This window comes from Erpetoichthys calabaricus, chromosome 8 (genome assembly GCF_900747795.2).
Source record: "Erpetoichthys calabaricus chromosome 8, fErpCal1.3, whole genome shotgun sequence".
NCBI classification, from domain to species: Eukaryota; Metazoa; Chordata; class Cladistia; order Polypteriformes; family Polypteridae; genus Erpetoichthys; species Erpetoichthys calabaricus.
In genome coordinates, this window is record NC_041401.2 from 175,129,593 (window position 1) to 175,151,791 (window position 22,199).

Genomic DNA, 22,199 nt, shown 5'->3' on the forward strand with positions numbered 1-22,199 from the left:
GTACAAAGAGCCAGGAGACAAACTGTCATTTATTTAGACTATAGCTCCACTCTTAATCCTGCTGCAACCACTCAAACATCACCTGATACGCCTCCCACACAGAAATACCATCATTTTATGGGTGTCTGTGTTGGCACTAAGGCTTAATGAAAGCAAACAGCTGTCTTTGGTATTCTACTTGCTTGACCATACTCATTTATCCAATGCTCCATCTTACTGCTAACACCAGTCTAAAGGCCATGTCACATTTCATAACTTCTCCAGCAATTTTCAGTTGTAGCCTTTATTCAGATAATCTTAGTAAGCTGGATGCACTTGACAGCACATTCCCCTGAACCTAGTCATGTTATGTGACATGCCATGCAACTCACTCCAACTAGTCCATGACTTGCTCCAACAAAAACAAAGCATGTTTGAGTTTTTCTTCTTTCTTGGGCGCAGGCTCAATGTGCATGAGAGCTGACAACCAATGAATGCTCACCCAGAACTACAAGGCATATAATGCAGTGACAAGGAATAAGGAACATGCATGTTCTGGACCTCACAAACATAAGAGAAGCTTGTCTGTGTGATGTCTAAGGTTTTATGTACCACGACAGTTTGGAAAAAAGGAAAAGACAGGGATTGCAGATGAACTCACTGTAGCTTTCTTCAGGCAGCACACTATTGGCCATCACAAAAAGTGTTTTATCATTTGGTAAGTTTCTAAAGATAAGTGTGATAAGGTTATGGTTATAATTTGTTTCACATTTATATTTAATTTTTGGGGGGCTTTTCTGAAGCTTTAAAAATGAATAATACATTTTTTCTGTGGTTTTCTGACCCTGAGAATCTGCTTTGGACATATGCATTTCATTTAGAGACCTTATTTAAAGGATTATAATTTTTATATCTATATAATTTTTATAATGTCATTTTCCCCCACTATTTTGATTGTATTGTGATGCTTGTTACTCTGGTAACACATCCCATAATGCTTTGGGATGTTGTGATGATGTCAGCATCAGTGCAACTATATAAAGGCTACCTCTTGCCGCTTTATTTCATCTGATATTGAATTTATTTGCGAACTATGTTCTTTCTTCTGTGAAATTTGGGATTAGACCTTGGTTCTGTACTTTGACTTTGATTTTGGGTTAGCATTTTTTGATTTTGTTGTTTCTCTCTTTGATCCTGGATTTGACCTTTGCTCCTTTTTTTACCTTGTCTCTTCTCCTGGTTCTTCCTCATAAAACCTTTTTGGTGTTCACTTCAAAGGTAGTGCAGTCAGATGGCCGAGGAGGACAGAAAAAATGAAAACTCCAGATAAGATGGAGAAAAAAAATCTACATTCTACCCCACAGGGCATTATCCCCAATATAAATGTACAGTCGACCCTTGATATACGACCTGCCTGACATGTGAACAACTTGCTTTACGACCAATATTTTTGTTTTGAATTACGACCAACATCTTGCGTTACGACCCGAATGCAATTACGTGCATCCGCTTGTGCAATTGTAAACAAACAGCCGAGAGCGTTTGTAAGCATCAGTCAGAGCCCAAATACATGTGTTTGTGGACGTAATTTCGGTCAGTGCAGTGCTTTATATAATTTATTTCGATAATTGCTAAGGAAGGAAGCGAAGGTAACGAAGGTAAAGAAAGCAATCATAATCGAAACGAAGAAGGAAATTGTGTGGAAATATGAGAGTGGCGTTCGTGTGACCGATCTCGCTAATATGTACAGCATGTCGAAATCCACCATCTAGACAATTTTACAAAGAAGAGATTTGTATAAGGAAACTCCTTCCAAACAATAACCACCTTCCATTTCATTCTCCTCCTCCTTCCTTCCTGCAAGCCAAAGATGTCAACTTAAATGGTGAGTACAGTATGAAATTGTTGTTTCCGGTAAGCTAGGCACTTTTTGTAACTTTTTGGTTAGTACATTAGAAAAAGTATTGGTGTTTTTGGTAAATTATACACATTATACAACCCTTTTCTATTAAAAAAAGTTAAGTAAGTGTTGCTGTGGGCGGTTCGGAACACATTAAGGGCATTTCCATTATTTCTTATGGGAAAAATAGTCTCGACTTACAACCAACTTGAGTTACAACCAGCCCTCGTGAACGAATTGAGTTCGTAAGTCAAGGCTTCACTGTACTTAAAATGTCCCTTATTGTTTTTTTAGGCTTTGTACAAAGGATTCTGGGTCTTGTGGACAGCTGGGATATCTGCCTTTATTTGAGCATCACAGGCCAGTGCACAGTGCCTTGACCAGGTGGTGGTGGTGTTTAAAAAATGGAAAAGAAAGCAGACTGGAGATTAGGAATGACTGCAAAATCATGAAGAATATGATCATTTTAAACATGTATTGTCTTTTTGGAGTAGAACTAAAATGTAGCTACAAAAAGCTAAACTAAAAAAGCGTGTTTTTAGGAGTTTTATTAAATGTTCCACAGTGTTAGTCTGGTGTATCTCTATTTACACAGGCACTGTCACTGTCAGACACAACAGAATTTCATCTACCAAGGTAAATAATGAGAAGTAATTTTGCTGACACTCACTTTAAAACAGCCATAGTAAATGCAGCCATGGGCTAGGGCAAGTGTGTCTATTGAGTCTTGTTAAAAACTACATTATTTTGCACATAACATACATAAAACTGTTTTCTATATTTAACAGTTATAACATACCTACAAGGTAGTTCAAAAACCATAACCTTAACCTTTCAATACCGCTCCTAACTTTATAAGCATGGATGCCACGCTTCACCTACAACAGCAGAAATTCTGCATACCCTATTAAAATTAGCGCCACAGCTTTACCTTCTCCAGATATTAAACAGTTATGCCACAGGCTCTAGGAATTAGATGTTTACATTATTCCTTTATTTAATTTTATAAAAAAAAAAAAAAAACCTAAATCCGATAACTGGAAATCTGTACTAACGTGAAGGCGTCGACGTTGATAAGAAGACTTCCACGTGCAAAGCCCGGGCTGTTAAGAACTGAGCGACTTGGTTCTCATGACGTGGCGTTCACTGATTGGTTCCAACTTGTGCCAGTCTGCTTCAGTAAACACTTCCCTTAAGCCTGCGTTACCATTTAACCGTGTAATTTGGGTACATGAAAGCGCTGTGCAAGTAAATATCGATTTGAGGGCGTGTGGGTTTTGGGCTTTTAACGGAGTGCATCTGGCAACAAACACACTGCACTCATTGGGATTCAGTTCATGGGGGATTCGATTTCATACTGCGTATTGGGGTCCAGTAAGATAACGCGTTGCCGCACCCACCACACGACTGAACTACCGGGATTGTGACCCGAGTGCGGCTGGTGACACCTCAGCACCACACAGGAACAGTGTGAGTTTATTTTTACGGTGGCTGGAGTGCCAATCCTCTCATCAACCCCCAAGTTTTCCCTGAAGTTGTAGGACACGATTGTTGGGCTGGGTGCAGATGTCGCAATTGTTGGTTAGGGGTCTTGCTCAACGGGCCCAACGGAGTAGAGTCACTTCTGACAGATCCCTAATCTCAGAGCCACCACTCCGCCCAGTCCAAACGAAACATATAACGTAATTCACTGAGCTGTATCGAGCTGTAAAAGCAGGACCTGGCAAACCTGCTTGATGGTCAGTCCGACTGTTCACACTCCGCGTTTGTTTGTTTGGATCTAAGTGTGTTTTGATGCGGTTAACAACTGTAGGCTACTTTATCGTTGAACATCTGGAAGCCTTTAATGAAATTATTGTAGCCGAACCTAACACATTTCGGCTAATTTTTATTACTCTATTGTTGCTTGCAATCCTAAAAGACACAACGAAACACTCCGTGATGACGACTACGACGCGACTTCTCCGGACTGTGGATGTTCAATTGAAAAAATGCCGCCGTCTTCTCCCGTATTAGCGCTAGTGTTGTCTCTGTTTACTGCTCCTCTTCGCCGATATTAATGCTATCAAACGCGTTTTTAAAACTTCCATCCGTGAAGCATTGATGAATATCGAAGACGTGACAGACACTACAGCACGTTCTGCAAGCTGAGAAAAAATCCCACATATGGATATAAAAAGAACAATGTGCACCGCAATGATTGTCCCTGCCTATTTTATTGATAAACATTCTGAAATTCTGTTACTTCCGTTGTGTCATCTGTGTATATGAAACGCCTCACTTAAAGCAGTTACAGCACAGGAGACCAGTTGTCACCCTCGTTTTAGATCCTAGTGTTAGAGGATATATGACAAAAGTCGCCCTATAGTCATTAGGCATCACTGTACACCGGCTGCCTCAAAATGTTGCTGACGTCGCGACCCTTGGGTCCTATTCCTACTGCATCCTTTCCTTCCTGGCGCATTTATTATAACTTTATTTCTTTGTTTGTACTCTTGCGATTCCCAGTGGCACGACAATCGCCATTAAAGAGCCACAGAAGCGTCAAAGTTAACTCGAGTGACTTTCCGACTCGCCGGTGTGTAAATCAGCAGTTTAAATTTCACTTACGATGCTGTGGCATTCTGCTAACGAAAAGCCAATAAAAGGAGATCCATTCTCAACGCGCCGTCAGTTTCAGCGCACACGCTATTATTTTTTTTATAGGTGAAGTTAATGTCTGTACCGTCGGCCGCCCATGATTTACACCAGACACAAAATAAATAACATTTAACGGCCCCAAGACTCACTGAACTTTTTCCTGCTCTCCCAGCGACTAATTATTTCCTTTAGCACTTTAGAAAATGCAATATATAGCAGGAAAAAAAAAATGACCCCGCCTGACTGGTGCTTCTTACTATGCAGTGGAGGCTCAAGCCTGTTTGTGAAACGAGCCCGGCTTTAACACTAATCTTGGCTTATCTCTGTTCAGCAACACTCGCGGTCCTTCAGGAGGCACAATAAAAATGATTCCAAGCAGGTTTATTCTAAAATGTATCGCTTTCTTTAGAAGGTGAGAGAGGTGAATGAAGTTGAGGGGGAGCGACTTGCTAATTCAATATGTCATTACGAGCTGCCGACTCCAATCCGATAATTCAGCACTGAAGAGTTAACGCACGCGGCCACAGAATTTATACTCGAGCCTTATCCTGGAGGACGGGCTGGTTTCCTTTCTAGATTTTTTTTTTCAATTACAGTATAAAGCCTCATAAATAGGCTCAATCATAGAATGTAATAACCACTTTACTATTCACATGAATATAAAAGAGTACGTGAATTCCTATTTCAGCTTTTCCGAAGATAAATCCTACCAATTAAAAAGACTAAGAAGTCATTTGGGGCAGTGACACTGGCCAGTTTGAAAAAAAAAAGGCCTGAAGCATGCGTTGTGCATGGACACTTATGAATTATCAGTCAGTTTCTTCCCAAGAATAAAAATACAAATCTGTAACTGGCTGCTTTTTGGATATACAGAAGCACACCATGAACGAGATACATCAAGTTTGAAAAAGTTCTTGTGTTCTCTCTCCAAGTGTATCTGATTATTCTTGACAAATGTAATGTGCTACCTCATCTATCCAACTTCACCTTCTGCTGTCAAGTTAACAGGTTAACTCTGCATACAAAAACATACACGTGTGAGTAAATTTAAGGTAAGCTGATGTTATCAAAAACCTTAAAGAAGGTTGCACACTCCGTGATAGTTCAGTACTGCAGTACTGCATTCCAATATACAAAGGTGGGCAAAAGTAGGTTTACAGTTGTTTGTATGGAAAAATGCATGCAGGGTAGGATTATTACAATAGCTTTATTAACTCAAAAGAATGTCACAATGGCACAGTGCACTGACTTACAATCTTGTAAGTGCTCAAATTGCCTGTCTCACATACTCACAACTGTAAACCTGATTTTGCCCACCCCTGTGTGTGTGTGTGTGTGTGTGTGTGTGTGTGTGTATAGGGTGAGTCAAAATTATATTAACATTTGAATGGCGGAAACAATTTATTCACAAACATACGTCATATGTGCAAGATGATTTACAGTAATGTCTCAACCTGTTCAACATCATGTTCAACACACAAAAACCAACGAGCAACAGTACCATTTAAAGCCCGGACACACATTTAGCATGGAATAGATGATCCCACAATCCATATTCTGTCCTTCAGGTCATTGATATCACAAACTTTCCTGCTATACACACACGCGCTCCTTCATCATGCCCCATAACCTGAAATCACAGGGTGTCAAATCAGGGGAGTGTGGAGGCCATGGAAATGGTCCACCATGAACTATCCATAGACCTGGAAAGGTGTGGTTGAGATAAAAATAATCCAGTAGTATTAACATAATTTTGACTCGCCTTCTGTGTGTATATATATATATATATATATATATATATTTGCAGCTGGAGATCTACAAAGGGAGAAAAAATGAATCACGTATCATAAAGTAGTTTTTATTCCTGAGCTTTCAACCCCTACCAGGGGTCTTCATCAGAGGATAATGCTTAGACTTACAAGAATCAAAGGCAATATATAGCAACACATTAAGTGGGGGGGGGGGGTTGAGGTGACTAAGTCAGTATGATCAAGGGGGGGGGGGTTTGTATAGTTAATTTATTATGTACATGTTCTTCTTAAGTTAGCATATGCTGGATTTATGTTCAAGTGTCTGTTGATGGCGTTTTCATTTGATAGCCAAGACTCGGCCAACTCTCTGGCGCTTTTTGTACTGGCCTTAAATTTTACTTTTACATTGTCCCAGTTGAATGTGTGTCCTGTTGATTTAGTATGTGCGTAGATCAATGATAGTGCGTCCTTTCTTCTGACGGCATTGCGATGTTCCTGTACACGTGTTGAGATTCTTTTTGAAGTTTGTCCTATGTATACCGCTGAGCAAGAATTGCATGGGATACTATAAACTGCGTTTTGTGTTTCTGCAGTCGATTTCTTGTTTTTGGCATTAAAGAGGACTGTGCGCAAATTGTTCGTGGGTTTGTGTGCTATTCTGACGCCCCACTTGGTCAGGATGCGCGCTGTACCTTCTGACACCTTGTGGTGATAAGGTAGTGAGTGCCAGGTGGGGTGGGGGTTCTGATTTAAGTCAATTGTTTGCTGATTTATTTGTGTAAGCCAGAGAGTTGGCCGAGTCTTGGCTATCAAATGAAAATGCCATCAACAGACATTTGGACATAAATCCAGCATATGCTAACTTAAGAAGAACATGTACATAATAAATAAACTATACAACCCCCCCCCCCCCCCTTGATCATACTGACTTAGTCACCTCAACCCCCCCCACTTAATGTGTTGCTATATATTGCCTTTGATTCTTGTAAGTCTAAGCATTATCCTCTGATGAAGACCCCTGGTAGGGGTTGAAAGCTCAGGAATAAAAACTATTTTATGATACGTGATTCATTTTTTCTCCCTTTGTGGATCTCCAGCTGTAAATATGCAAACCGTATCATATATATATATATATACACATATAGTGGTGGATAGCCAGGGCCCTTACCCAGCTGGGACACCTCAATAGTGGAAGGACCCAGGGAGAGAGTTTATTTAGGACATTATCTCCCTCAGAACGCTACAGGGCAGCTCTCCTGGGTGGCACCACCGATTCCCGCAAGGCACATTGGGAGTTGGAATTTGGTATACAGCCTTGTTGGGTTTCGTGGAGGCCACCAGGTTGAGTGGCAGTGCCCTACAGTGAACTTCCACCACACCTGGGAGTGATTCCAGGTAACGCTGATGAGCCTCCTGGAACACTTCCAGGAACTGAATAAAGGGATCCACCTCACTCCACTTGGAGATCCAGAGTTGGGAGGAGGAAGATGAAGCTTGCCAGAGAGGGAATGGAGGTGGAAGGATTGAGAGGGAGGTGAACAGAAGAAAAGGACTGTGAAGAGTGTACTTTGATGCTTTGTACTGTGCTGTCCTTTGGGGAGCAAGGAAAGAGTGTTTCCCAGCTGTGAATTGAAGTGTGTTGTGTGCTACACTCGTGTCTCTGCCTGTCTGTGATGGCTTAGGGCAGCTATACGCGCCCTGGGTTTCCACAATATATACATACATACATTCATACATACATACATACATACATACATACATACATATATATTATATATTGTCGTACATGGTTGGGGGTCAGACCCGGCCGGGATGCCTGGAAGGACTAGGTCATGGCATATTTGTCCTCCGGGCCACGAGGGGGCAACTGCCCTGGAGTAGCAGAGGCCCACAGAAGGAGGAGTACGGAGGCTCAAGACCGTTGTCACCGCCAGGGGGCACACCGAGCCTCATGGAGCCCGAGACTTATTTACTTCCGCCACAACCATAGAGGACGATCCTTCCAGGGTCACCCGGAGTGCTTCCGGGTGCTCTCCTGATGCTTCCGCCACACCAGGACGTGACGTCAGGTAGAGCACCTGGAGCTCATCCGGGTGAGGATAAAGGGGGCCACCTCCCTCCTGTCAGTGAGCTAGAGTCGGGAGCAGGAGCAGGACGAAGCTCCTGGAGAGAGGAGACAGGTGGCCCAGGGACAAAGAAAGAGAAGGCCCAGGAAAAAGGTGACTGGGGCTGAAGACACTGTGTTGTTGTGCAGAACTAAGTCGTGTTGTTGTGTGGCACAGACGAAAATAAAAGTACATTTGATAAAGATGTGGTCTCCGACTGGTGGTGTCCAGGCAAATATCACAATATATATATATATATATATATATATATATATATATATATATATATATACAGTGATCCCTCGCTATATCGCGCTTCGCCTTTCGCGGCTTCACTCCATCGCGGATTTTATATGTAAGCATATTTAAATATATATCGCGGATTTTTCGCTGCTTCGCGGGTTTCTGCGGACAATAGGTCTTTTAATTTCTGGTACATGCTTCCTCAGTTGGTTTGCCCAGTTGATTTCATACAAGGGACGCTATTGGCAGATGGCTGAGAAGCTATCCAGCTTACTTTCTCACTCCCTCTCTCTCTCTCTCTCTCTTGCGCTGACGTAGGGGGGTGTGAGCAGGGGGGCTGTGTGCAGCTGCTTCCTGAAGGACATGCTGCACGGAGTTTCGCATACTTAAAAGCTCAAAGGGCACGTATTGATTTTTTTTTATCTGTCTCTCTCTCTCTCTCTCTTCCTGCTCCTGACAGAGGGGGTGTGAGCTGCCGCCTTCAACAGCTTTGTACCGGCGGTGCTTCGCATACTTAAAAGCCAAAAAGCCCTATTGATTTTTTTTTTGACTGCTTGCTTTGCACTCCTTTGAAAAGGAAGATATGTTTGCATTCTTTTAATTGTGAGACAGAACTGTCATCTCTGTCTTGTCATGGAGCACAGTTTAAACTTTTGAAAAAGAGACAAATGTTTGTTTGCAGTGTTTGAATAACGTTCCTGTCTCTCTACAACCTCCTGTGTTTCTGCGCAAATCTGTGACCCAAGCATGACATTCTAAAAATAACCATATAAACATATGGTTTCTACTTCGCGGATTTTCCTATTTCGCGGGTGGCTCTGGAACGCAACCCCCGCGATGGAGGAGGGATTACTGTATACACTAGTTTGTTCCTGTGAAAGAAAGTTTACTCAATCAAAAATGAAAACCACGACTTTCTTGATATTAAAAACCACAACTTTCTTGATATTTTAGTTTATCTGAAAATCTAACAACATCACAATAAAGCTTGATAAATTCTGAAAAGAATGATACCAAACATATATATGTACATTTTAAAATAAGCCCGATTTAAAGCTTGACAAAAAAGTCACATAAAATTGTTGCACAAAATCGTTGCACTTTTAGGCTTAGGATTTTATACATATAGAATAGATATATATGTGTGTGTGTGTATTATTGTTTAGAACAAGCTTGGAGGTTCAAAAGTTTTACATATAAGAGGGAGCAAGAAACAGAGACGGTGTAATTGAATTTGTTCCAGAATGGGAAGGTGGAATATAAATTGTAGTCGTCACGTTACATCCACCACTGCAAAATGCCAGACCTTGGCTTCTGTATAGGCACATGCAAAAAACAGTGCAGTTACAGTTGATATAACCTTCAGATTTTAAAAGCTGTGACCATTTGTACTTGAAGAATTGAAAAATAAACTACAGTATGTATAATCATGTATGTCTAGAAGATCAAGAAATTTACTATCAAACTTTTTTTTAACGGCAAGAGCCAGGTACTATTAATAACAGAATTTTAATATTTCTTCAATTATACACTTTCTCGGAAAGGGACCATGATTCTTATATATATGATAGCTTTTTGAAATCAAAAAAGTAAAAATAAGCATGAAAACAGGAAACTTGACGGAGGTATCATAAAATCAGCCTGGGCTCCTGGTCACACTTCAAGACATACAGCTTAAATTTCTGACATGACAGAAATATTTACGATTGTACGACAGCCCAGTGGTAAGATGCAATTGGGCATCACAACCTCTCTTATGCCGCAGATGAAACTATGGCTGATGAAGCTGAAATTCAGTTGGCGACTGCAAATCAGGTGCAGAGATCGCACTGTGTATGCCTGGGTTTACAATCTTACAGGTCCTTTCACAGAATGTACTGCCATAAGGGATGTTACTGAAAAAATATTTTTAACAAAATACCAAACTGAAATTCTATTCAGTGAAATTAACAATAAATAGATGTAGTGACAATAAAGATGAATTATTGACAGACAATAGGAGGAGTTTGGAAAAGACAGACAACCTATTGGAGAAAAAGCCCATCGCCAGCTGAAATGCCACTTGCATAGAATACTGAGTCTTTCTTTCTTTCTTTCTTTCTTTCTTTCTTTCTTTCTTTCTTTCTTTCTTTCTTTCTTTCTTTCTTTCTTTCTTTCTTTAAGATGAACCTGAGTTTAGTGCAGACATTCCTGAAGCGACTGTGGTACCGGCTATCTTGAAACCTGTGGATACTGAAGTCATGTATGCACTCCGTGTACAGCATAGACCGACTTCTTTGGATGGTGCTGTGGGGAAAGAGCTCTATAAAATATGTGTGCTGGCACGTCACTGGGAACTACTGAGCACAACAAAAGTACTGGTGATCTGCAATGGCAGGTACTGCATGGCATCATTGCTGTTAATTTCTATGTCTCACTGATAATCCTTCAGGTACGGACAAATGTCTTTTCTGTGGAGAGAGAGAGAGAATGTCTTCCATGGTTTTCGTTTCTGTCTTAGATCTCTTGTGAATGCTGTTATTTCTGTTTTTTTGTGTTCTTAACTTGCCTTTTAATGATTGTTTATTTATTTATAGTGTTATCAGGAAAAAAAGAACAATCAGGAGGAATGTCAGTTTGGTAATTTCCTCAATGGACCTCAAATAATTTGATGATTACTGATTAATAAAGTTCAGGTCAAAACTCAAACTTTTTCTTTCTTTCTTCTTTGTAATCCTTTTTTCAGCTTCTCTTCCAACCCCTGTTAAAATGCCACTGCATCCCCCACCACACTGTGTTTTTGGTTCGCCTGCTTCCAGCATGTTTCTCTTCCCCTTCTCCTGAGATGACTCCTGCTCAACTGCAAGCACATTAAAATGATCACAACCCGTAATCTGTGGAGTAAAGCACCGTACAAGCAGGAGAATTCCCACAGGGCCATGAGCTGCATTCTGAAAAGCTGTATCGAAGCACTAAAATGAAAACAGTTTTTTCTCCTCCTTGCTTGACAGCGAGGCAGTGATAAAAAGCGTGGTGATGTGAATGCTCCCTTTCCCAGCCCTCCTCACCTATTGGCATCAATCACATCCACTTTTCCAGACACACTTCCATTTGTATGCCAGTTGTTGAGCAGAGTTTGAATTGTAAGAATACTGTTCCAATCAAACAAGTGAGAAAATCATATACGAATCACCCATCTCCAGATAACTGATGCAAACTATCTATAAACCTATCGACGTATTAGTCCAATTACTGATTTCTCTTGTGAAGTTTTTCTTCTGATAATTTCCAGGTCAGTAATGATCTTGGTGTGAGTATCAGATAGTGTTAAGCTGCTGCACACTTGTGTCACATATTTACCTCTTCTTATATACACACTTTTACATGCTCTTTGTGTGATTAGGATTGATTAGGCCAGGGATGCCCAGACAAAGGGCATGACGGACATTCCCTTGCTACAAAGGATGCTAGATTAAGATAGATAGATAGATAGATAGATAGATAGATAGATAGATAGATAGATAGATAGATAGATAGATAGATAGATAGATAGATAGATAGATAGATAGATAGATAGATAGATAGATAGATAGATAGATAGATAGATACTTTATTAATCCCAATGGGAAATTCACATTCTTCAGCAGCAGCATACTGATACAATAAATAATATTAAATTAAAGAATGATAATAATGCAGGTGAAAAAACAGACAATAACTATGTATAATGTTAAATGTTAACGTTTACCCCCCCGGATGGAATTAAAGAGTCGCATAGTTTGGGGGAGGAACGATCTCCTCAATCTGTCAGTGGAGCAGGGCAGTGACAGCAGTCTGTCGCTGAAGCTGCTCTTCTGTCTGGAGATGATACTATTAAGTGGATGCAGTGGATTCTCCATAATTGATAGGAGCCTGCTGAGCGCCCTTCGCTCTGCCACAGATGTTAAACTGTCCAGCTCCATGCCAACAATAGAGCCTGCCTTCCTCACCAATTTGTCCAGGTGTGAGGCGTCTTTCCTCTTAATGCTGCCTCCCCAGTACACCACTGCGTAGAAGAGGGTTCTCAGGTTCTCAGGAGCTTGAGGACTCCCACCCTACCTTTAAGAAGGGTCCATTTATAGGGTTGTTATTGTCACACATATAGTTATGCAGTGAAATTATGACCTGCAAGTGCTAATCAAAGTGCAACACATCAGCACTCTTGGGTGCCATTAGTGAGCAGGACCACTCTGCCTCAAAACTTCCCCCTTAATTTATGACAATTGTTTAACATACATTTTTTTTCTCTAAATTGAGAACAATTGGCAGAATCATGCAAGGTTCACTGTGGAGTCCTAAATGGGAAAGGTTCTGTCTGCATTCTGATGTGCTTGATGGGCTCATTCAATCAAGCTATGAACCACATCACATATTTCTGTATGCAATTACACTTTTTATATGACAGATAGTAAACCAACAACCCGAAGTAAGCAAACTAAATGGTGAAATATATAATTTGTGGAAGTGCATCATATATTTGCAGAGCTATTATGTGTTACTGGAGGAGTTAATAATAGATTAAGTTCATTTAAAGCCTAGTTAACAGCACTCGATATTGCAGTGTGATCACAAAATATTTCAGGCAAGCCTTTCTAACAAGCATTTCTCCCCTCGTATACGTTTCCATAAAAGCACCATAAAATTCCAGTCGGAACCATTTAAAGTAACCACTTACCACATGGCCCCTTTCGGATCACCTTGATCCTTCGCTGATTGTTGCACTGAGCCTTCTCCAGCTCGCACTCATTGCTGTAGGTAGAATAATCAGATCCGCAGACTGGTGCCACAACAGAAGGGCAAACTATTTTCTTGCAGTGACAGGTTCCTCTAGAGGGGTCAGTGGCATCCTTCTCGCAGACGGCTCCAAAGCCACACAGCATTCCTCGACACACTTCAAAAATACAATGAAAGAAACAAGGTAAGAAAATTCTGGTCAGTGTCTGAATGCTGAACATCTTAAGGTTTGCCGGATCTCTGTTATCTGTGCCTAAATTAACAAGCGATGAATAAAGAGAGCATTATATAACAAAGAGATCTGGGAGGAAATCAGTTAATTAAAATGGAAATACGTTAAAAAAAAGAAATAATTATTATGGTAATAATTAACAGTCATATACAATTAGGAAAAATGTAAGAGTCTATTTCATAAATCTTCTAATCTATATATAAAGCTGAATGTGTGTTTTTATCTGGTATGTAAACCCAGGCCATTGACCCAGTCTCTGCTAATATTATACTGATTCCCCATTTATACTTATACATGGGAAGACATATTTTTCCACCTGAGTATTTTTACCTGTACTTTATTAGGCAAGATATTTTTGAAATTTGGCACAGGTATGCAAATTTGCTCCCATTGATGGTTTGCTTTGAGGCCATAGTTATTTGGTGCCCACAGCTGCACTTAATTCCACCCTGGGCAGCACTGGGTGCCCCTGTTATTCAACAATTTAAACATATATATAATTCCAAAAGTCATCAGAGATTATTAAGTAAATAAAATATTGCTTAAATTCTGTTATTTTCATTTAACTACAGTGGTGTGAAAAACTATTTGCCCCCTTCCTGATTTCTTATTCTTTTGCATGTTTGTCACACAAAATGTTTCTGATCATCAAACACATTTAACCATTAGTCAAATATAACACAAGTAAACACAAAATGCAGTTTTTAAATGATGGTTTTTATTATTTAGGGAGAAAAAAAAATCCAAACCTACATGGCCCTGTGTGAAAAAGTAATTGCCCCCTTGTTAAAAAATAACCTAACTGTGGTGTATCACACCTGAGTTCAATTTCCGTAGCCACCCCCAGGCCTGATTACTGCCACACCTGTTTCAATCAAGAAATCACTTAAATAGGAGCTGCCTGACACAGAGAAGTAGACCAAAAGCACCTCAAAAGCTAGACATCATGCCAAGATCCAAAGAAATTCAGGAACAAATGAGAACAGAAGTAATTGAGATCTATCAGTCTGGTAAAGGTTATAAGCCATTTCTAAAGCTTTGGGACTCCAGCGAACCACAGTGAGAGCCATTATCCACAAATGGCAAAAACATGGAACAGTGGTGAACCTTCCCAGGAGTGGCCGGCCGACCAAAATTACCCGAAGAGCGCAGAGACGACTCATCCGAGAGGTCACAAAAGACCCCAGGACAATGTCTAAAGAACTGCAGGCCTCACTTGCCTTAATTAAGGTCAGTGTTCACGACTCCACCATAAGAAAGAGACTGGGCAAAAACGGCCTGCATGGCAGATTTCCAAGACGCAAACCACTGTTAAGCAAAAAGAACATTAGGGCTCGTCTCAATTTTGCTAAGAAACATCTCAATGATTGCCAAGACTTTTGGGAAAGTACCTTGTGGACTGATGAGTCAAAAGTTGAACTTTTTGGAAGGCAAATGTCCCGTTACATCTGGCGTAAAAGGAACACAGCATTTCAGAAAAAGAACATCATACCAACAGTAAAATATGGTGGTGGTAGTGTGATGGTCTGGGGTTGTTTTGCTGCTTCAGGACCTGGAAGGCTTGCTGTGATAGATGGAACCATGAATTCTACTGTCTACCAAAAAATCCTGAAGGAGAATGTCCGGCCATCTGTTCGTCAACTCAAGCTGAAGCGATCTTGGGTGCTGCAACAGGACAATGACCCAAAACACACCAGCAAATCCACCTCTGAATGGCTGAAGAAAAACAAAATGAAGACTTTGGAGTGGCCTAGTCAAAGTCCTGACCTGAATCCAATTGAGATGCTATGGCATGACCTTAAAAAGGCGGTTCATGCTAGAAAACCCTCAAATAAAGCTGAATTACAACAATTTTGCAAAGATGAGTGGGCCAAAATTCCTCCAGAGCGCTGTAAAAGACTCATTGCAAGTTATCGCAAACGCTTGATTGCAGTTATTGCTGCTAAGGTTGGCCCAAGCAGTTATTAGGTTCAGGGGGGCAATTACTTTTCACACAGGGCCATGTAGGTTTGGATTTTTTTTCTCCCTAAATAATAAAATCCATCATTTAAAAACTGCATTTTGTGTTTACTTGTGTTATATTTGACTAATGGTTAAATGTGTTTGATGATCAGAAACATTTTGTGTGACAAACATGCAAAAGAATAAGAAATCAGGAAGGGGGCAAATAGTTTTTCACACCACTGTATATATTCATTGTATATTTTTACATTCACTGTGTTTTTAACAATTTTCTAGCAGTGTCTCTTATCTCAAGAGTAACAGTCTCAATCCACGGTACTAATTCTCTTCATAGTTTCAAACTCTACAGTCATGTCAACTCTTAATCTCCATTTGCTTAAACCGTGAAGGTTCAACTCTGTTCATCTTTTTGCTCACAGCTCATACCTGTCATTCTCAGCCTGCCTAGCTGCTCACCTCTGGACTTTCTGGAGTACTGCTGTGTCTTTTTTGTAGCCCGTAGACCAAACCTGCAGTCAGTTTTCCAGGTGAGTAGTCACAATGTACACAGCGGCCGCGGCCTAGCTTGTAATTGAACATGGCTGTTTGGAGTGACGAGACAGCACAGTTAAACACGGCTCCAGCCTCTTCAAAATGTATGAAACTGCTATTTTTTAAATCAATTCATCCCAAGAAGAGTGCGTACTCCAAAGTTACTGGCATTCAAAAATTTCACTCCTCACAAATAACGTGTACATATGACCACAGGCACAGACTGCTGCATTTGCCTTCTGTCAGCCTGACCCGTATTTTACAGTTGCCTTGCATTAGTTCATGGAAGCCTTCCTCATTGTGCCTTTGCCATGCAGTACGTATTTCTTTTTTCTAGCTGCCATTACAGTTAGATATGTGGATCCTAATATTTTTTGGCCTTTGCATGACTTTTTGCTTTCACGCCTACATTGCAGTTACCATTTGAATGCCAACTCCTACACATTAATTGAGAGCACACATAAACTAACTCCTACTCGGCCATGTGGAGAAGGCATGCCCACCAGTCTGTGCCTGCCAAAGCCTCCCTTCACACAACACCCATTGATGTAAGTCATAATTTTAAAGGCCTAATGTGACGTGAAGGATAATCAAGAAAAACACAAAGTGGTAAATACAGTATGTGTGTTGTTTCTAAAGGAAGGGAAGACTTAAATGTCTCTTGGATTAACCTCTGGCAGTGTTTCAGGTGCAAGTGTGTCACCTCAATTGCATCTTTGTCATAATTTTGTGCACAGTCATAAAAACAGATAAAGTAGCCCTCAATTCAAATCACTGAACTGTTATGGAGTGATTCATAACTTGCTGAATTTGCTTAAGCCAACAATCAGTCACCAACCAGAGTGTAACTTAGCAGCACTGCACACAATGTGGGATTTGGCCCTGAATGGGGTGCCAGTACCTCACGCGGTGCATTCAAAACACATTCACTCACGCCAGCCCACAACAGAGTCACCATTTACTCAAACATGACTTGCTTGTGCCCAAGCTAATTGACCTGTTTTACCCTTGGGAACAATTTACAAATATAAACTCCCTAGTAATAAAATGAGAAAATAAAGTAAGATACAAATTACAAAACAGAACGAGCAAAATTGGTAAATTCATAGTGTATATTAACTGAAATGAAAAGAAACCAACACAAAAATGAAAAGGGGCACATTTTTAAAGTGACTTCTGAAACACAACTCGGTCTGCCAGCTGGCCTCTGAAAACCTGACTTGGGGCACACAATTCCTTAACGAATTCTTTATTTCACTTGTTTCTGACCCGATCACTCAATGATTAAAAATGATATGGAGTTATTCCAGAAGGTCTGAAATCTGTTAAAGGATCACGCACCCAAAAGTGATTTTTTTTTAACATGTTACTTATGCCATGTAGTTTGTGAAGGTGGCAGAGAAAAAAATTAACGTGATGTTTCCATATAGAACAGAGATAACCAAATTTCAGACAGAATATCCATCTGTGGTGATCACTGCAAGACAACAGGAAATAATATCAAAGACATCCAGAATATTTTATACATTACTTGTATCACATAATCCACAGGTTGAGACGTTTCAAACACATTTATTTTTACAAAAATATTCTTTATAAAAAAAAAAAACGAACACACACACCTCTGGAAAACAATCTCGTAAATGAAAATGAAACAGGCTCAGATGCCAACGAGCATCAAATTGTAGGCCCGTCTCCCATTGTTACATTTGCATTCATCGAGATGAGCCACAACTGGAGTACCGCGAGATTATTTAATGGCAGTCTGAGAAACTGTACGGTTTAATCAGTCTTCTGCTTGTTGAAGCATCTTGGATATGCACAATTATAAGTCATATTCTCTTCCTGATGTCGCTATCACGCAGTTTTCTTTAACTTTTCATCTTTATTTGTCTATGTCTTTCTGTGCAATGTAGACATCATGTAAAGCGCAGTGTTAACCAGTGAATAAGCGGTTACTGGGCTCGACTTGTGACCAATGAATGAGGGGGAGGCGGGTCTTCAATTCAAATGCTTGGTTGTGACTGAGCACGTTCTGTTTCAGTTCATGAGAATGATTTCCTAAAGTAGTTTACTTTAGTTAACATACAGGTGCTTGGGACATTGTGAGCCTATCACTGGATGACTTGACTTATAGATCATGCAACAGGATTACATTGAGATTTTTTTCATGGATGTTTTTGATACAGTTTGCCGTTTTGCAGTGTTGGTCACCTTGTACCCCTATTCTAATAGAGACTTGGTTATTTCTTTTCTGCATGATAACATGAAGGGCGGCACGGCGGTGCAGTGGTAGCGCTGTCTCGCAGTAAGAAGACCAGGGTTCGCATCTTGGCTTCTCCCAGCGTGGAATTTGTATGTTCTCCCTGTGTGGGCTTCCTCCAGGTGTTTCGGCTTCCATGCAGGTTGGTTGAGTTGGGAATGCTAAATTGGCCCTGGTGTGTGTGTGTGTGTGTCTGTATGTGTGTGTTAACCCTGTGATGGACTGGTGCCTAGACCAGGGTTTGTTTCTACCTTGTGCCCTATGATGGCTGAGAGAGAGGTTCCAGCCAACCCTACACCCCTGGTCTGGATTAAGTGGGTTAGAATATGACATGATAACATGAGATTTTGTTTCTTGGTTATCACTACTAACTACACAGAGTAAGTAAAATATCAAAATATAGTTTTTGGGTGGAGTATTTATTTAATATTCATTCTTCCACATGTTTTGTGAATCACCCATTTGGTGTGCTTTCTCTTGGCAGAGTACACATAATTGGTGTTCATCATTCCAAAACAAAGGAAGCAGTACGCACTCTGCGAGTCTTACGGATGATGTTGATGGTTTAATATTAATAAGTACAGTACAAAGAATAGCAACTGTGTGCATCATCATGTAGCACTTGGTTTGTACCAGTGCATATATACTGATGTGCTAGCCAGTGGATGTCCCAGTGTAAATGAATGTCTTTTTTGGCAAATGACAGCAATTAATATCCCATTTTTAATGGGCTATGAAGGCTCAGAAGATGAATGATAGATATCATGCAACATGGGTCTTTTTGCAGTTAGTTGATGAAATCTAAGAAGAATAAAAATGTGTTTTCTTGTTATGCACTCTGTTAATATGCCTTACAATCTATGGAATAATTAGATATGTAGTGCTGTCATTTATTATTTTATAAACCCCTAATGCACATGGGTGTTATTATCAATCATTAAATTGCTCGTAATAAAAATAACAAACTTCCCAGAGCAGATTTTGTATGTATGCATTGGGCCATGATATTGTTAACTCTGTCTCTATGTTGTACTCTACCTGGCAGCAACTATCAAAAGGCAGATATGAAACATCCTTTATAAGGCACATAAATACACATTTAACAGTTCATACTCTTTCTTAATAACTAACCCAACTGTCTAAGACTGCAGAAGGAAGCTCACATGAATACGGAATAGAACTTGAGTGAGGTGAGATGGCAGCAGTAATGATGCTCTGCAGTTGTGCTGCTTGATTCTGTTATCATGCTTCTATCTTCTGAACCCAGTTTGTCCATTATAGGATTGTGAGAAGTTAAAGTCTATTGCTGAGTTTAATGAAAATCTAGTAAATACCTCCACCGATCGTGTTTTTACATGGTCTTCATTTTGGTTAACTAGAGCTTATTCTGTGAGTAATCTGCACAAGTCAGAAGACATCAGCCCATCATTGTGCACACTTACTCTTAAAACTGTTAAGGACGCTAAAAATGTACCCATGAATTATTATGAGCCTACTGGAACACCAAGAGAAGATATGGAAACTAGAAAACATGGTCAGAAAGTAGCAGAAGGGCAAAACCAGGAAGACAATTTGAAATTATGCATGTGAAACCAAAGTACAAATACAAACAGGGATATCTGGAAGAGAATTGAAGTCTGGGCTGAAACAAACACTAGGGCCTACCTAGTAAAGAAGCTAACTTGGTAAAGCTTTTTAAGTTGTTTGGAATATCCACCAAGGGATAGTGAAATTGCAATGTGGTGCCATATATTTAGAGGAAGTACTGGTGACCATGGCTCCTACGATAATGAAGATGGGAATGTGATACCACGCCAACAAAGTAGAATCAAGTAAGTAAGGTTCATTAAACACAGGGTAAGATGTTACTATCCATTGTGCGAGCACTTACAAGTGACAATCTTGATGTAAATGATAGGAAAGAGTGGGAATCCTCCTTCCTTGACGTTTCATCAATTATCCCAGAATTGTCCCCCTACTTGTCTACCTAATCCTCAGCAACACTATTTTGGAGCCCAGTTGAGGTCATACCTCTTCAACTAAAGTCACTGGCTGCTCTTTTCTGTCATGTATGAGGTAGATTGGATAGTTTGCTTTAAGGTTTAGCCCCAGATACCCAGATCTTTGAGCAGCCTGGTCTGTAGACGTTGACACGAAGCCTCCATATCCCACTTCCACAGGAGCAACCTTTAGAGCTCCAGCCCTGATGTTGTGCTGCTGTAGCAAGCTCTGCAAAGTGCAACTTCTTGGGCTTGAACGCCTTATTCGCTGATTCTTCCAAGGGTACAGTGAGCTCAATGATGTAAACTATATGTACTGAAACAGACCAGAGCATTGGTCAGGCCTTAAAGAGCTAACAGCAATCTCTGATGGGAAGGCGAGCTGTCTGGCAATGTCTACCTTCATCTCCCAATTGTGGGCTGAGTGTATCTGCCCTAGGTCTAGTAGTGAGAAGACACTTCTGCCAGTTTTTTTCCCCATCACAGATGAAAGCTACTGTTTTCCAATAATGAGTTATTCTTGGGGGTAGAGAATTTATTGTAACTTGCTTGATCTCCAGGGCTGAAGCAAGGAACTTTAGAACTTGGTTGTGCCACCAAGTACTGTATAATGCCCTTGAGTAAGGCTGATCTTACACCCTGCTAGGATGTGTTTTGAGGGATACTGGCATGAAACATAGGGCACACCTTGGATCTTCACCAAGCCGCTGATGAAGATCCAAGGTTTTCATCGTATTTAGCTTTGATGATAAGCTTAGCTGACTTCCAGCTGATCTTCCTTTGCCTCAGAACAAACAAGACGATGATAGCAAATATAGCAGTGTAAAAAAAACAAAAACTAAAGTGAAAACTAGAGTCAGAAATGAAAAACCACACATGCAAATCCCTGAAAACAACGAAAAAAACACATGTATAAAAGAGGCTAAACACTACAAAAGCCAAGTCAGATATTATTCATCAATGTTCTGACCACTTTTTAAGCATTACAGAGTTGTGTACATTTCACTACTGTTGCTGAGTTCACTTAAAATGAGAGACAGAGACGATTTTGATAATATAGGGAACAAGGCAAGAACCATCCTTGGTAGGGTTTCCAGTCTGTCACATGTATAGTCTCGCTGAAGCCAGACTTATATAATATGTACGTCTAGAGACAGCCATGAGCGAATTTTGCTTAAAACTGGGTGGGAACAATAAAACAGTTTCATTGAGTAACACATTTCTTAACTACTCCAACTCTTCATGAAAGTGGCATTCAAAGTAAGGGCGGTGATTTTGAACTGCAGAGATCAGAGGTGCTCTTGTTAACCTGGTGTGACATAGAGAGCAAGCTTCTGTTTGCAATAAGCTGTGTACAGTCAAACAGTCTCCTACAAAACTCCTATTAGACATATAAATATGTGTCCTATGTGAATTGAACACATTGTGCATTTTAAACATAAACATGGCCTGTTGCAAGGGAGAAACCTTTCTGCAGCATCAGATTATACATTCAACAGCATCAATGGATGAATGGTAAATGTGAACAATATGTTGTCGAAGGTGCTGTGTGTGCTCCCTTTTGTTCAGCATTATGGCGATAGTGTAGGAGTCGATGTAAGCTTAAAGGAAATAGCAGCTCTATTTGTGAAAATATGAACAGCAAAAATTTGTATTTGAAGTAAATAGTGTGTCACACTCAAACATCAAAAGTACTGCCATTAAGAGAGCAGGTAATGAAGCGCCACAGGACTTGCAGATTTCAGTACTCAAAATACCTGACTCATCAAATCTGCTTAATGACACCAGTAAATGCATGGATGAGGCTGCACAACATCCACCTTCTGACTGCACGCCTAAAC

At 40.3% G+C, this 22,199-nt stretch overlaps 1 protein-coding gene across 9 annotated transcripts in view; it reads right to left on the bottom strand.

The window, feature by feature from the left end:
• The window catches only part of agrn (agrin), a 553,557-nt gene that overhangs the window by 163,070 nt on the left and 368,288 nt on the right, over positions 1-22,199 (bottom strand). For all 9 annotated transcript variants that reach the window (XM_028807851.2, XM_051931028.1, XM_051931030.1 and 6 more), the window contains one exon: positions 13,312-13,527. In XM_028807851.2, the coding sequence (XP_028663684.2) occupies positions 13,312-13,527 (216 nt within the window). The remainder of the gene's footprint in view (positions 1-13,311; positions 13,528-22,199) is intronic.